Source organism: Cnephaeus nilssonii (assembly GCF_951640355.1).
Source record: "Cnephaeus nilssonii genome assembly, chromosome: 17".
In the NCBI taxonomy this organism is placed as follows: Eukaryota; Metazoa; Chordata; class Mammalia; order Chiroptera; family Vespertilionidae; genus Cnephaeus; species Cnephaeus nilssonii.
Window position 1 is genome coordinate 21,525,163 of NC_137088.1, and position 16,331 is coordinate 21,541,493.

Sequence of the window (16,331 nt, forward strand, 5' to 3'; positions counted from 1 at the left end):
AAAAATATATTTTATTGATTTTTTACAGAGAGGAAGGGAGAGGGCTTAGTTAGAAACATCGATGAGAGAGAAACATCGATCAGCTGCTTCCTCCTGCACACTCCCTACTGGGTATGTGCCCGCAACCAAGGTACATGCCCTTGACCGGAATCGAACCTGGGACCCTTGAGACCACAGGCCGACACTCTATCCACTGAGACAAACCGGTTAGGCTAAAAAAAAGAAAAAAAATTTTTTTAAAATCGATTTTTTTTAAAGAGACACAAAGGGAGAGGGAGAGGGAGAGAGAGAAAAATCGACGTGAGAGTGAGAGAGACATCGATCAGCTGCTTCCTGCATGCCTCCTAGCAGGGATGGAGCCTGAAACCCGGGCATGTGCCCTGACTGGGAATCCAACTGGCAAATTTTTGATGCATGAAATCATGCTTAAACAGCTGAGCCACACTGGCCAGGGCTCTAAGCAGTCTAAACAGCAGAAATCCAAAGGGAAAACTATGTTAAAGCTTATCAGGATTGGGTTGTACATCAATGGTTTTCAAACTATAGCCTGTAGGAATCACTCAGGGACTTTATTAAATATGCAGGTTCCTGGGATCCATGCCCAGATAGTCTGACTCACTAGGCTCTAATACACACTAAAGTTTAAGAACTACTACTGAAGGTGATTTAGTTAAAGTCCACTCACTGACAAAATAAATATTTATTTTTATGTGAGCTTATGCAGCACAGTGTTTTGGAGCATCATTAATTCAAGGAAGTTCCTTTAAGTGATGAAAGATAAATGAAAGCAATGGCATGTGGACTGGAAAGGTCATTGCTTCCAAATAACTGAAGGGGTCGTGGGCCAGGACTCTTAGTTAATGAAGCTGAGGATGGGGTAGGGGTGTTGGCAGTGGCATAGGGAGAAGCAGGACTAGGAAATGGGAACTTGATCTGCAGACTGAAGGTGGACTAGAAACCCATATTAGGGGGGAGCAGGGAATTTGAGTCCAGTTTTTATTTTATTTTATTTTATTTATTTATTTTTTTAAAATATATTTTATTGATTTTTTACAGAGAGGAAGGGAGAGGGATAGAGAGCTAGAAACATTGATGAGAGAGAAACATCGACCAGCTGCCTCCTGCACACCCCCAACTGGGGATGTGCCCGCAACCAATGTACATGCCCTTGCCCGGAATCGAACCTGGGACCCTTCAGTCCGCAGACCGACGCTCTATCCACTGAGCCAAACCGGTTTCGGCTGAGTCCAGTTTTTAAAAAGAAAATGTTTTTATTGATTTCAGAGAGAGGAAGGGAGAGGGAGAGAGAGAGAAACATCAATGATGAGAGAATTATCAATCGGCTGCCTCCTGCGCGCCCCCTACTGGGGATCAAGCCCAAACACCGGGCATGTGCCCTGACCGGTAATTGAACTGTGACCTCCCGGTTCACCGGTTGATGCTCAACCACTGAGCCACGCAGGCCAGGCTTGAGATCAGTTTTTACAGGGGCTCCCAGAGGTTCAGCCATCTCTGAGGTATATAGAGTGGCCCCCACATGAAATCAGCCCCAGCTTTCCAGTCCTCAGCATTGCAGCCGAATATCTGCTAAGAGGCAGTCAGGCCTTCACTGTCATAGGAAATGACTTGACAGCTGAGCAGGGCTAATGATGCCCCCACAAAATTTATTTCTTCAGATATTTTTTCATTGAACAGAGAAGTCACATAAAAAAAATATTAGTTTTTGTCCATCACTTCATGTACTTTTTTATACACAAGATTTTGTCTTGCTGGATCATAGCATTGGAGTTAGGTAGATTTTTCATTCATAGAAGTTGTTTGATCACTGTCTTTCTTTAGCTATTGACAAACTTTATATTCAGATAAAAGACTTTTCCCTCCTCTTTAATAGGTTCTGATGACCTCATCTATAATAGACTCCCAAGTGAATATCTTCGAGGCAAGGATAGGGAGCGAGCCATGGTTGCAGCAGTTCGTCATCACTTGAAGAACGTTAACTGCGAAAGGTTTGACACCTTGCTGGCAGCCTTCAGGCACTATGACAAGGCCAGTAGTAGAGCAGAGCTTTTTGGTTTGTGCATGGGCTTCCAGATCTCTGCAGATGGGTGTAGACCAGGGGCCAGGGAGCTATGGCCTGTGGGTCAAATCCAGTCCACCTCCTGTTTTAGTAAATAGTCTTACATGCCCATGTGTTTTGAGTATTGTCTATGGCTGCTTTTGTACTACAAATGCACAGTAGTGCATCAGAGACTGCATGGCCTACAAAACCTATAATACATACTTTTTGGTCCTTGACAGAAAACATTTTCTGACCTTTGCAGTGGTTGTCAAAGTGTGGTTCTTTACCACCGTCACTATCACTTGGGAGTGTGTTTAAAATGCACATTGCTACACCCATCCCAGACCTACTGAATTAGGAACTCAGGGGTGGGGCCTAGCAACTGTGCTTTAACAAGCCCTTCAAGTGGTTCTGACGCACATTCAAGTTTGAGAGCCACTGATGTAGATTATTTAACTAGAGTGTGCTGGGAGCAACGGGAGGGAAGCACCCTGGATCCCTGGGGAAGACTCCTGAGGTAGAGACAATCTACATATAAATCTGAATATGTACACACAGTACTGTCAGTCTAGGTCCATGTCTCTCCCCTGGGGGAGCAGGGTGTGGTTTCAGTTTTGAGAAGGCAAGATCATTCAATTTTAAAGTTACTCTAAATTTTATCCTTTGATAAAGTAGATCAATCTAGAGCTGTGGAGTTACCTGACCCCATTATAGGTCATCAGAGGATTTCTTTACCAAGCTGCTTGCCTTTAGGTTATACTAAGGAACACTATTATATAAACTGCTTGTGAAACCATGGCACATTTTTGTTATTATGTACACGAGACTATTTATTTTTGTCAAGTGCATTCTCTGTATAAAGAAACCCTGTCTTTCCACAGGTAATAACTGTGCTTCATCTAAATATTTGGCTTGTTTTTACCTTATGAACAACATGAATTTTGCTCTAATTGTCCAGATCTTTTTGACTAGGCCACCATGAAGCTCAGAGCCAATTCAATGAAACTCATCTAGTTGGTGAATATGATCTTATAGCATACATGTTGTATGCTCTTTTTATTCAGGTTTCATCTTAATTTTTTCCATCCTTATATTCTCTTTGCCCTGATTTCCTCACTTTTATTTTGGTTCTGTTTTTATTTTGTACTTATTTTTATTAATTGTATTTATTTTTCTAGGCAGTCTAACAACCATTTTAGAATGATTCTAATATAAACAAGTAAAAGTTTATAAATAAATTTGTGATGATGTGATGTATCATCTTGATATGAGAAGAAAAAAAGAACGGAATAATTTTAGTTTATCTCAAAAGGAAAAATATTCCTATTTCTCTTCCTCTGTTGAGTATAGTTTTGAAAAAGTTACACTATATAATTTTTTTTATCTCACAAGAATCTTGATCACTCATAGGCTAATTAATTTTAAGTCCATTCATTTTATTTGTTTTTAGATTAGGGCCTGGGTACCTGTGTTGTCCTAATGCATAAAAAGTGGGTTAATATTCTCATTTAGGTGTGTACTAATTATGTAGGGACACACACCAATCAGTCATCAATTACACTTCTCACATAGTTGTGTTTAAAGAAAATATAAGTATTCAACGGTTTCTCTGGTTTTTCAATAGAGACCAATTGCTATTTACAGGTAATTTAAAAACGATTTTTCAGAATTAAAATAGGTAAGCTAAAATAAATACATTTTAAGCTTAACTCAAACCCAAGTTATTTTATAAAGATGGTATCTGGGGAAATTTATATAGCAGTGGTATGAATAAGAAAACCTACCCAATACGTAGTGCTCTGCTTTTAAAAACTTCTTCATTTTAAATGTAATTATAGGCAAGACGATCATCTTAATAGCTGTTGATTATCTTAGTGAACCACCAGGCATACTCCTTATGATACAATTAAATTAAGCAGAGAGGAAATTACTGAGAATTATTTAATGCTGATACACCTTTTAAATAGTAAATTTTTAATATGTGCAATATAGTACTCAGTGTCCTTGAGGAGCTTTTTTTTTTTCTGAGAGAGTAATAAGATGTGGGTCTTCCTACTATAGCTGTAGGTTAATTTTTGATTATTTGAATTTTCTATCGTTGAATGTCCTTATTTATTTATTTATTTATTTATTTATTTTAGTTGTTGTTTTTTGTTTTTTTTCTGTTAATCCTCACCAAGGACATTTTTCCATTGAAATTTTTTTTTTTTTAAGGGAGTGGAAGGGGAAGAGATAGAGAGAAACATCGATGTGAGAGTGACAAATTGATTGGTTGCCTCCCCCACCCCTCCCCTCATTTGGGCCAGGGATGGAGCCTGCAACTGCTGTACGTGCCCTTGACTGGAATCAAACCCATGCTCCTTCAGTCTGTGGCCCGATGCTCTATCCATTGAGCCAAATTGGCTAGGGTTTGAATGCCCGTTTTTAATTTAATGCCAAAACAAAACTAACAAAATATTCTTTCCTAAGTGAATCCTGTTGGCTTAGAGGGTTAATTCTGTTATTTATTGAGCACACAATACATCAAACATTATAATGGATAATGTGTAGACTTTCCACTTAGGAAACTTAAAATCTAGAGGGTGGAAAATGCATCATGTCCAAGAATGGTCACAACAGAGTCCCACACTTTCAAAATTAGGCCTATATAATTCTCACTCCTTTTATTCTAATTATTATCCAGGAAGTAGCTGAGATGGGATGGATTCCTTTTGGGGGGCAGCTGCATTCAGAGACAAAACTGCTTCACTGCAAGATGTATGAGCAGGAGCTGATAAGGAAGGTAGTCCATTTTTGAGGCTCTTCCAAAGCTCAGATGGCTGTGGATGGTTGAGAGCAGGAATGGTTCATTGAATACCTTGCTGAACAGCTCATTGTTGAACAGCTTTTGGGCTATATATAAGGCACAGCACTGTCAGACTGAAAATGGCCCAGAAAGCAAAACACATGACTCAGATAAATTTCATGGGCCATTCTGTTGCGACTGGAGCTGGTTGATTAGACTGGCATAGCTGTTCCATAACTTGGAAATGTGTCAACAGTGGTGTGGCACCATTCATAGCTCTGAGAGGGGACAAAGCCTGCCAGGAGCATGGAGCAATGTCTTGTGTGCGATGTGTCCCCCTGCATCATGAGACAAATGGGTCAGCTTGTGGCAGGAGTCACAGTTTGGCACAGGGTGGTAGCCTCTGCATCCAGAAACATGGAGTGCTTTACTTTGTGCCTTGTCTGTGGTGGTGGGTGTGTTGCCATGTCTGGTGCAACAATGGATCCGGGCAGCCATGGTGGCAGTCTCAATGGATCAGGCTCAGTCAGAAGCTTGATTCCAGTTATCCTCATTAGAGAAGGAACCCTTATCATGGTCATCTATATGAATTACCCAGAGGGCTCATTCAGTAGCCATGATCTGTTTCCATAGTTTTCAGACTCAAAAAGAAGTGTCTAATCTTCCAGTTGATAGCTTTCCAAATGGCAAACCAAGCAGGCAGGCCATTGGCAACAATCCAAGGGTCAGTAAAACTATAGCCGCTTTGTCAAGGGGAGTATTGGCCAGAGCCATAAGAATGGCCTTGGTTTCTGTTCACCGAGTAGAGTGACTATGTCTATTTTTGGTCCTTCGGAGCTCTCATTGAGGTCCAAAGCCACAGCAGCCCTGTGAAGACCACTGGCTTTCAGGTTAGTGAATGAGGCCCAGGCACATGGGGAGCCTCTGTGAACTGAATGGTTCTATTGAGCCAGTGGCTTTTGCTTCAGGTAGCGAAGATGCATCAAGTTTTCCCCCTAAGGATTGCTGCCCTTTTCATGTAAAACTGAGATGTAACTGGGGTCAGGCCGGCTGCCTTCTTGAATATACCATTACCATTTCATAAATGAGGCTTGTTAAGTCCTTTCTATCTTGTTAATCGTTGAGTCCAAGTTGGCTCACTTCAAAATGCTTATCGGTCTGGAAAGTTACAAGGCCTCCGTGGGTCAAGTGTTTAGTTTCAACAAGAGCTCAGGAACTGGCTAATAGCTGCTTTTCAAAAGCTGTCTGCCTCGTTAGGGGGGGCAATAAGTCTTAAATCTCAAGGGGCGCCTTCAAGTGGAGGTTGCCTCTCTTTTTCCAGAGGCTCTAAGTGACACACTCATTAGTCATGGAGACTTGTAGCTCAAAGGGGCTATTAGGGTTGTGGGGCCTCAAAGGTACTAGCAATTCTCTACATGTGGCTCTTCTTGATCATAAGTGCCTCTGGGTCTTCAGAACATTCCCAGTACAGGCACGTAAAGTATCAATGTCACTTACACATGTAGCAGTGGAAGCCACAGAAATACTCTCTTGCTAGCTCCACATCAAGCAAACCCTGCCCAGGCCCTCTAGCTGCGTCCAGATTGCTCCTCCCCCACAGACTTAGTAGGGTGATGACTTTGGCACCTGTAGTCAAAGAAGCCACGAAAGTTGGAGTCTCTGCCCCCTTTGAAGTTCCACAACATACTTGGACAGCTGCATGTGGCCTTTGATCCCCCTTGGGGACAGGGAGACCTTAGCCCCACATCTAGTCATCTTTCTTCTTAGAACTGTTGAGGTGTTGGGGTCCGGGGAGTGAGAGATTAAGGGCGTAGAGGGAGAGAGAGTCTCTGCACCAGTGAGTAAGAAACATATACTTGCAGTTTTGAGTGGTGCTGTGGTGGCAGGCAGCTCAAAGAAACACACCACCAATGTTGTCAGGCCATACAAATGAAAAAACAAACAAACCCACCCATGTTTTCAATCCACACAAAGCCCTATACTGGGCAGCAAAGTTGTCATTATTGACACCATCTATTTCCGTTTTGAAGATCCTCTTGATTCAACAGCCACAGCCCTTGTTGCTTTTCAGCCAGGGCTGTGAGGTTTGCTTTTTTGGTTGACTTGGGTTTGTAGCAGAGGATTTCATACCAAAGGAGTCTACTTTAATCCAGGGCAAGATAATATCTTTTAATAGAAACAGACACATTAAAAAAAAAAAAAGATGATGGTATGTTTTAAATTCTCCTTCTGTTTCAAAATAAGGGTTAGGGACATTTTCCAGGCCTATGGATCTGAAGACAGGAATTTATCTAGAACTATAGGGTCAGTGTCTTGGTCTCCAGGGATCACCTTCATCATTGTAAATCCAATCCTGGGCATAAGAGCTGAATACTAGTCAATGAGTCAGTGATGATTCCCCTTGTCTGTCTCAGAGAAATCTCTCTTCTTTTTGTGTGTGTGTGTTACAGTTTTAAAAAATAATAAATGAGCATTATGGACTCTGCCCTCTCACCTCCCAAGTGAATCAGCCAGTTTCTGCCCAGGGCCGTCATACATATCCCTCCTATCACACTCAGTGTAGGTGCTCCTGTATTAAACTGTTCTCTGAAAGGGGGTTCAGACTTCTCCTCCCACCAGACCAGGATGAATTGTAGTGCTAATTGTCACAATGAGGGCTCACCACCAAATTGGTAACAGGCCCCTCTTGCCCATAGGAGTGTTAACAACAAGCAGGCAACTAACTGTCTTAGAATCCACCTCCCTGTACTTGGCTGGCAGCTGCTTCCCCAGTTCTTTCTCATTACCAGGTTGTGAAGTGGAGGATTACTCACTGCCCAGTTAGGACACCAGAACACTTTGAAAGCAAGAACCTTGTAGAGAGCTGTCAAAAGTACACAGCATGGTTCAGATGGAATGTCAGGCATGAGTCATGGTCACATCTGCTCAGTGTAAACAGCATGATTTAAATTAAAAAAAATTATTAAATAGAATTAACAAAGATTGTGAGCCACACCCTGCTCCAACCAGGGTTGAAATTACTGTGCACGTAGCAGGTTGACACCAGGAAGACCAATCTTGTTTAATATTTGACTCCTCTTAGGTGACAAATAAGACACATTCATTGAATTGATGTGGTAGAATTCTTTCTTTTTTTCTTAAACGAAATGATAGGTGTTGCATACCCTACTTTTGAAGACAATGCTCACTTCAGCTTTTTTTGCTTCATGTCTAACAGAAGGGAGATGGGGTGATAGATAAAGATGAACTTTTGGAAGCTTGTGACCAAGCCAACTTGCGCTTAGATGAGAAGCTCCTGGACCAGCTCTTTGCCTACTGTGATGTGGATAATGATGGGCTGATTAACTACCTGGAATTTGCAAATTTTCTTAACTGGAAAGATAAAATGCCTCTGAAAGAGTATGAAGAGAGGGTTGTCGTTAAAGGTAATTTTTGAAGCTTTGCCAAACTCTTAAATGGACTTTTATATTTTCATTTTTCTAGGAGCTCATCTCAACTTTAATATTATGTATTTAAAAATATGCACATATATACATATTTATTTGCTTGTTTATGCATAGACTATCTATAGAAGGGTAGGAAAGAATTTGATAGCATTTGCTATTTCCAGGGAGGGGGAACTGGGTAGCTGAGAGATAGGGTAGCAGTGAGACTCAGCTTTTAATCTTATGTTTTTGTATCTTTTGAATTTTATTACTCATTTAAGAGAAAAAAATTAAAAGCAAAAGAATTTATTCAGAAGCCCAAAACATGATATGCAGTTCCTCAGAAAGCTGTTCAAAAATCATTTTTATAGAGTAACTAGAGGCCCGAAATTCATGCACGGATAGGGTCCCTAGTGGCTGCCAGCTGGGGCCTCCCTTCCCATGGTTGGCTGGCTGGCCCCGCCCCCTGGTCGAATTCCCAGTCAAACTCCCCTTTGAGGGGACAATTTGTATATTTGTATATTAGGCTTTTATTATATAGGATTAGCTCTCCTCCCCCAGGGAAAATGAATAGTAAAGTAGAATTTGACAAAAGAAAATTTAACCTTTTAGTTTTTGTAAACAATAACAAAAAATAAAACCATAATCTTCACTTTTATGCAAATATTTTCATGCTTACATATTATATACCTGCATCACTACTTATATATAGATATACATATTATACATATTTGTATGTGTGTATGCATATATTTAAGTATAGCTAAAATCACAGCGAATGTAGCATTTTTATTTTATTATTTTTTAAAAGTTAACTTTCAAATTACTGTGGAATGAAGAGATACTTTTATGGTTTCTGTAAACAGTTCCTTCATGCTGTTGTATTATGAATTACTAAACCATTTCCTTACTCTTTGAAATTTTGGTTGTTCCCAGACAGTTTTAAAGTAATATGGGTAACACTATAATGATTATTATCTCTCAAAAAGCTTTCTGTTTCTAATTATATCTCATTTCTTATGAATGCTATTATTACCCCAGAAGTAACTCTCTTTACATATTTTCGTTTCGCTTTTCTAAATGATTTTACCAATTTGCAACTTTACCAGCCAACGCTGTGAGACAATTTTACTCCAACTGTGTTACCACTGAGTGTTATTTCAAACATTCTTGTAATTTAGTTGGTATATACTGATGCATCATTTGCTTTAATTTTCAAATCTTGATTATTAGAGAGATAACTATTTTAAAAGGTTGTTTACATTTTTATTTTCTCTCTTCTAAAAAGTAAAGATACTTATGCGTCTATTTTTTTGTTAATCCTCACCTGAGGATATTTTTGCATTAATTTTTAGAGAGTGGAAGGGAGGGAGAGAGGAGGAGAGACAGAAAGAGATACACATCGATTGGTTGCCTCCCGAATGTACCCTTGACCAAAATCGAACCCGTGGCCCTTCAGTCCAAGAGCCGACACTTTAACCACTGAGCAAAACCAGCTAGGGCCTACTGCTTTTATTTTTATTCCTTGGTCATGCCTTTCTGCAAGGCCAAAACCAAATTTTGGGCTGTACTGATGACATGAGCCCTTACCAGTTTCTGGGATGGCCTTTCTAGTCTGCCCACTAGGGAAGCAGGCACATATTCCCTACCTCATGAAGCTCTCAGAAGTATGGGGTGTTGTTTTTCTTCTTGGCACAACTCATGAGTTGGGGGGAAGCAGAAGCCTATTTTTAAACCAGACAGTCTTTCATATCAGGATTTGGGGCCTGACTTTGTCAGCCATTTTCAATGGAATTCTTGAGGTTTTTATCTTTTAAGATAGTGCCCAATGGGCCAGAAAGGGCTCAGAAATTGTCTTATATCAAATCTATCCTACTGTTGACTTCTGCAGGAAAGGTGGTGGTGATGGGGTAAGTACTCTAAGATAGTGGCTTTCAAACAGTTTTCTGAGGAATAGGTTTTCACACTTTGAGCAAATTTCTGCTTTTTTTGTGTGTTTGGGGAGGAGTTGGGGGTGGGGAGGGATTTAGAGGATCTGCCATGGGCCTGAATGCTTTCATGGCAACAACTGGTGGGTGCTTAAATGGGGGGTGCAGACTTTACAGAGACATGTCTTTTCTGGTTTGCCACTGTTCCCACCCCACTCTCATACTGGGACACCATTTGCCTTTGCAAACCTGGCTTGAGCTGTTTCAGAACCAAGAGTTCTTGTAGAGAGTGAAAAGCCACAGCGCCCTCTAGTGCTAGCTGTCAGTTACCAGCTCTGTTGGAAAGAATGTCAGGAATGTCCTCCTAAGTTTCAGAATTGACTCAGCAAAGCAAATGTGCAAAACAGGTCAGAATCTTATAATTTCAGTTCTACCTCAGGGTTTTCTTTTATACACAGATTTGAAGAGAGTTATTTATATACTAGTAATCAGCTCCTGAGCTCACAGTGAGTTCTCATCATTTCTCCAAATGTTTCAATACACAGGCCTCCCTTCCATGATCAGGTATGTGTGGAATTTACAACTCTAAAAGTGTCTTTTGCTAGGAACAACTGTGGTAGTCCTGTAGTTCAGTTTAAATATGAAAGTAAGCTCTAATTTTTAAAAAGAGGAAAGAAAAAGAATAGGTTCTATGTTTTTTATTCGTTCATATTTAAGAGCTTTATTCTAGAGTCAAGGGAGTGGAATGGTGAAAAGAAACATTAGACCAGGTCTCAGTTTCCTGGGACATGACATTGGCCTGAACTTGCTCTTCCACAGTGAGGTGCTGGTAGCTGTGGAGGGTTTACACCAGCCCAGTCTCAGTTTTCCACCAGCAAGAAGAAACTAAGTGGGAAAAATGATTTTGTTGTGGAGTTGTAAGAACCAAGTAGTAACTTCTTCCTGTACATTTCCCCCCTTTCTCTCTTTGCTTATAGGTAGAAAACCAGATTGTGCAAACCCTGCTGAGGCTAATGCCGAAGAATCGGAACCAACCCTCCTGATAAAGCCTGAAGACATTGTCTTAAATGAGAACTCAGAAAAGACTCTCCGGACACTTCTGAGGCCAAGCGATAAAGTTTCCAGCCACTATACGACCTCTTCTTCTGATATCAATGCGGTTGTAGGAGCTGTCCCTTCCATTTGTGAGTACATCAAGGTGTTTGTTGAGATATAAAATGATCAGCAAACATGGAAGTGATGTGTTCTTCATCTGCTCTTGCATCATCCCCAGGCTTGATTTCCATGAGGCTGTAAGTTTCTCAAAGCCTAGGATCTTTTGTTTCATTCTATATCCAAGTACCCAGGGGATCTTGGTAAGTTTAGGCTGAACTATTGTTAATGGCGATCCAAGTAAAAGGATTCTCTTGATATTAATGAAATTGAAACTGTCACCGATAAGAACACTGAATGGCCCTGACCGGTTTGGCTCAGTGGATAGAGCATCGGCCTGCAGACTCAAGGGTCCCAGGTTCGATTCCAGTCAAGGGCATGTACCTTGGTTGCGGGCACATCCCCAGTGGGGGGTGTGCAGGAGGCAGCTGATCGATGTTTCTCTCTCATCGATGTTTCTGACTCTCTATCCCTCTCCCTTCCTCTCTGTAAAAAATCAATAAAATATATTAAAAAAAAAAAAAGAACACTGAATGGTGTACAGTGTAGTAGTCACATGTCACTGAGCTTTAGGAGATTTGTAAACCACGTGACTCTTAGCTACACATAGAATCTGTTCCAGGCCTCTCCCCCAGCTTTGGGTGGCTTGTTGGCAATCTCTGGCACTACTTGGTTTCTGCTGCATCACCCCGATCTCGGCCATCACCTTCACATGGCATTCTCCTGTGCGAGTTGCCAAATGTCCCCTTTTCTCTAAGGACCCCAGTCATAATAGATTAGGAGCCTACTCCAGTACCATCTCATCTTAACTTAATTAATTATATCTACAATGACCCTATTTCCAAATAAGGCCACATTCTAAGTACTTTAACATACAAATCTTAGGAAGATACAATTTAACTCATAACACCCTATATCTCCATATACTGGTAGTGTATGATGTATATTGGCTATTTAGAAAGACTAATTTATGTTGGTCAAGATCACTTCCTGGTACTAAGGACATGATTAAAGATATACATGTTTTTTTGTAACTGAATTTTATAGACTTGCTATACATTCTGGTATAATGAGGTCTTGCTACTTTTCAGAATAGTGCTGTCCAATAGAAATATATCTGTAGTCGTATGTACTTACAAATTTTTAGTAGCCACATTAAGAAAAATAAACAAGTAACATTAATTTTAATAGTATATATGTATATATATGTTATATATAATATTTCTAAAATATTATCATATCATAAGTAATCAATATAAAGTGATTAAATATCTCACATTTTTGGTACAAGATCTTTGATATTCAGTGTGTATTTTACACTTCTGCCACATCTCAAGTCAGACTAGCCACATTTCAACTGCTCAAAATAGCCACATGTGACTTGGTGGCTAGTGTATTACGCAGCTCCATTTCAAAATGTGTGTTTTCTTCCCCCATTGATGTCCTAGGTTATCCCATCTACGGTGTTCCAACTATTCGGTCTGATATCCCTGCCCCCCGAATTCGCCGCATCGATGATAAAAAGAATTATGGTGACGAGGGCAATGCCTATTCATTGCTATATCCTTCCATCTTTGGCCAGAAAGGAGTGTTTGAAAGAGACTTCTTCCAAACCAGATCCAAAAAAGAGGTACAGCATACTATTTCAAAAGGGTGGAAAGAAATGTCAACTTTACATAAATACACCAACATAGGAGTGTGTATTTAACAACAACTACTTAATATCAGACTTTATACAACCTGACCTTGTATATTAGTCATCAGAGCTCATTAGGATCCCCAAATAAAGGGTCCTTGTGGGTAATGTTCAATTTGGTTGTGACATTTTGGTACGATTCTTGAAGCGGAATTTACGCTATGATAGTAAGCATTACTTTCACATCATATATTCACTATGACCTATTATAAAAGAAAAATCTTTTCCTAAAACATTTAACAGCATTCTTAGTTGAAAAAAAAAAAAAGCCAAAAGTGTCAATCTCTCCCTTGTGTCAGTTCTTGGGTCTCCAGAACCAAATAGTCGGCATGGGGAGGCCACTCTGCCACCCTCCTATGTACTGCTGTCGTGTCAAATTATCTGCAATGGCGCTGATTGAAAGTACTCTGTTCTGTACTGTGTGTCAGCCCCTGTATCTTGTTTTTTTTGTGTGTGTGTGTTTTTGTTTCCTTTCTCTCAGAAAACATGGTCCTCGTATCCCAGGTGATCTTCTTCCTGGATGGGTTATAAAGCAGGAGCAGCCAGGTAGCCAGGGCGTCAGAGGACCAAGGATTAATAGCAGGGCTTGGTCCGACCAGCTTGGTTAGAGCTGTACTTGTGAGCTAGTGAGTAACTGCTTCCTCGGGACCTGCATATCTGGAGGCAGAAGTGATAGAATAGACAGGCGATGCCTCCTGGCACTTCACAGGAAGGGTTGGTGGCTTGAGCCCTGACTAAATACTAAATACCAGATTCATCGCAACGATTCCTTCTGCTGAGGTCGGGGAGACCGGAAGGGAGAAGCTCAGAGGACCATGCCTGCTGGCTGGTTCCAAAGCAGGAGGCCAGGATCCTCCTCAGTGAGTTAGAGAGGAGACATTCCTGGTCTGTGTTTTCACTTCCTGCAATCACTCCAAAGGGCCTGTGAAATAGAAAAGTCAGGTTCCGCAACCCCCCTCTTCCTCCCCCCCCCCCAAAAAAAAAAGCTCACAAAAATCTCCTGCTTGTTTTATGTAGCCTAAAATTCTTTTAACTAGGAAGTCATCCTTTATCGCACAATACTAGATAAAAAGTGAGAACCAGAGGCCTGGTTGGGGTTAACGTGGGACTAGATGTGGGCTTCTGTAAAAGTATCCTATTGATTAACCAGTACACCGTGATGGGATGCTGAACGAGGGAGCATGCCTCCGGAGGAGTGGGAAAGGGGCCGAAGAGGAGATCTGAGATGCCCACTTCGCGGGTCTCTCTGCAGGGACATTCTTTAGCTGCCCCTGGGTGCGGAGGAACAGCAGCTGTGCTCTGGGACCTTAAGGTGTTTTTGCTGTATGCCTCAGCGGCCCACAGAGCTGTTGTTCTGAGTTTCAAGTGTATTTGATTATACTGTTAATTTCCCACAAGGGCACATCATTTCCAGGGGATTTTTTAATTCTTGTTCACATTCTGTTTAATAGATATATTCTGCAGCTTTTCTGTTTCTTTAGCTTTCCTATTCCCTGTTTAACCTTTCTTTCATTCCCCTCTTTGCTTTTTTCCCCTAAATGTTTCTCCCCTCCCTCAAGTCTTTTATTCCCTCTCCTCATTCTAACATTTCTTTTCACTACCAGTTCATATCTTTCCTTTCTTATACTTTCTCTGGGACATGAACAGCATATTTTTCATCTCCCTTTATCTCTTTTAATAATTACCACTTCAGAGAGATGATTAATAAGCAAAGTGTGCTTATTATATGTAACTAGAGGCCCAGTGCATGGATTTGTGCACCAGTGGGGGTCCCTCAGCCTGGCTGTGCCCTCTTGCAATCTGGGACCCCTCATCTTGGTCCCTGCTGCCGCTGCTTGGTAGCACTGCCATGGAGGCAGGAGAGGCTCATGCTGCTGTAGCTGGCACCCGTTGGTCAGCTGAGCGGCGCTCCTGCTGTGGGAGTGCACTGACCACCAGGGGGAAGCTCCTGCATTGAGTGTCTGCCCCGTGGTGGTCAGTGTGCATCATAGCGACTGGTTGAGCGGTTGTTCGGTTGCTTAGACTTTAATATACACACACACACACACACACACACTCTCACAAATTACCCCCTGTCTCCCCACATACCTTTTTTTTTTTTTGGATAAATATTCATAGTTTTATATATTACAAACATATTATAAAAATGCAAATTTATATAAATCTTGGCTTGACTTATAATGTTTTCTTCTAGATTGCAGAGATATTATGTAAGATTGGTGTCAAGCTTTCTGATGAAGAATTTGAAAATGTATGGAATCTTGCATCAAAAAAACATCACAGAGGAGAAGTCTGTATGGAGACCATTAGAAATGTTCTAGATGAGCTACGACATGCAGAACGGGTTAAGTGTAAAACAACCATGTGATATTTTGGGAGTTCATTTATTTAAATAAAGGAATTGTTAAATCTATGTTCACCTGAAATGTTCAGTATGTTCTGGTTTTAGCTATTATATGATAATTCAGTAATCACTGTGTTAGGACTCATATGCCTGTATGCATTGCTAATAAATTAGATTTTGGATTTAAAAATGTATTGTTTTTATAAAGCACCAAAGAACTTGACAAGCAAGATCTTGGAAAGTCACCAAAAGTGTAGTTCAGAATGGTATTAGAAGTTTGTAATGTTTAATATGCTTAAGAAGTTTATTCTTTTTTAGTTGGTTGTCTGAAATTCAAACTCTGGTTTGTGATGTCAGGTTCACAAAATGTTGCTTCCACATTTTGTTAATCTTCTCTTTAGGTGTCTTTTTTTAATTTTTAAAAACTTTTTATTAATTTCAGAGAAGGGGAAGGGAGAGAGAGAGTGAAACATCAATGATGAGAGAGAATCATTGATTGGCTGCCTCCTGCATGCTTCCTACTGGGGATCTTGCCCACAACCCAGGCATGTGCCCCTGACCAGAATCGAACTCGGGACTCTTCACTTTACAGGCCGAAGCGCTATCCACTGAGCCAGGCCGGCTAGGGCCAGCTCTGTTTTCTTTAACGCCATCCATCCATCCATCTACCCACCCACCTACCCACCAATCCACACATGCACACTTTTCTTGTAAACACTCTGCTGTGTATTTCCTGTAAACAAGGATATTCTGTTACCAACCATAGTGCAGTTTTCAAAATCAGAAAATTACTATTGCTAAGGCATTCTTATCTAATCTACAGACATTTTTCAGATTTCTCCAATAATCCTCTATCATACTAATGTCCTTTATAGCAAACACATGCATGCATGCATGCATCCATCCATTCATCCATCCTTATGACTAACCACTGCTTACCTG

At 40.8% G+C, this 16,331-nt stretch overlaps 1 protein-coding gene across 1 annotated transcript in view; it reads left to right on the plus strand.

Moving 5' to 3' along the window:
* The window catches only part of EFHB (EF-hand domain family member B), a 42,942-nt gene extending 27,504 nt beyond the window's left edge, over positions 1–15,438 (plus strand). The window contains exons 9-13 of the mRNA XM_079795347.1: positions 1,892–2,046; positions 8,062–8,269; positions 11,175–11,381; positions 12,798–12,979; positions 15,240–15,438. Coding sequence (XP_079651473.1) covers positions 1,892–2,046; positions 8,062–8,269; positions 11,175–11,381; positions 12,798–12,979; positions 15,240–15,413 — 926 coding nt within the window. The 3' untranslated portion in view covers positions 15,414–15,438. The remainder of the gene's footprint in view (positions 1–1,891; positions 2,047–8,061; positions 8,270–11,174; positions 11,382–12,797; positions 12,980–15,239) is intronic.
* The last annotated feature ends 893 nt before the right edge of the window (positions 15,439–16,331 follow it).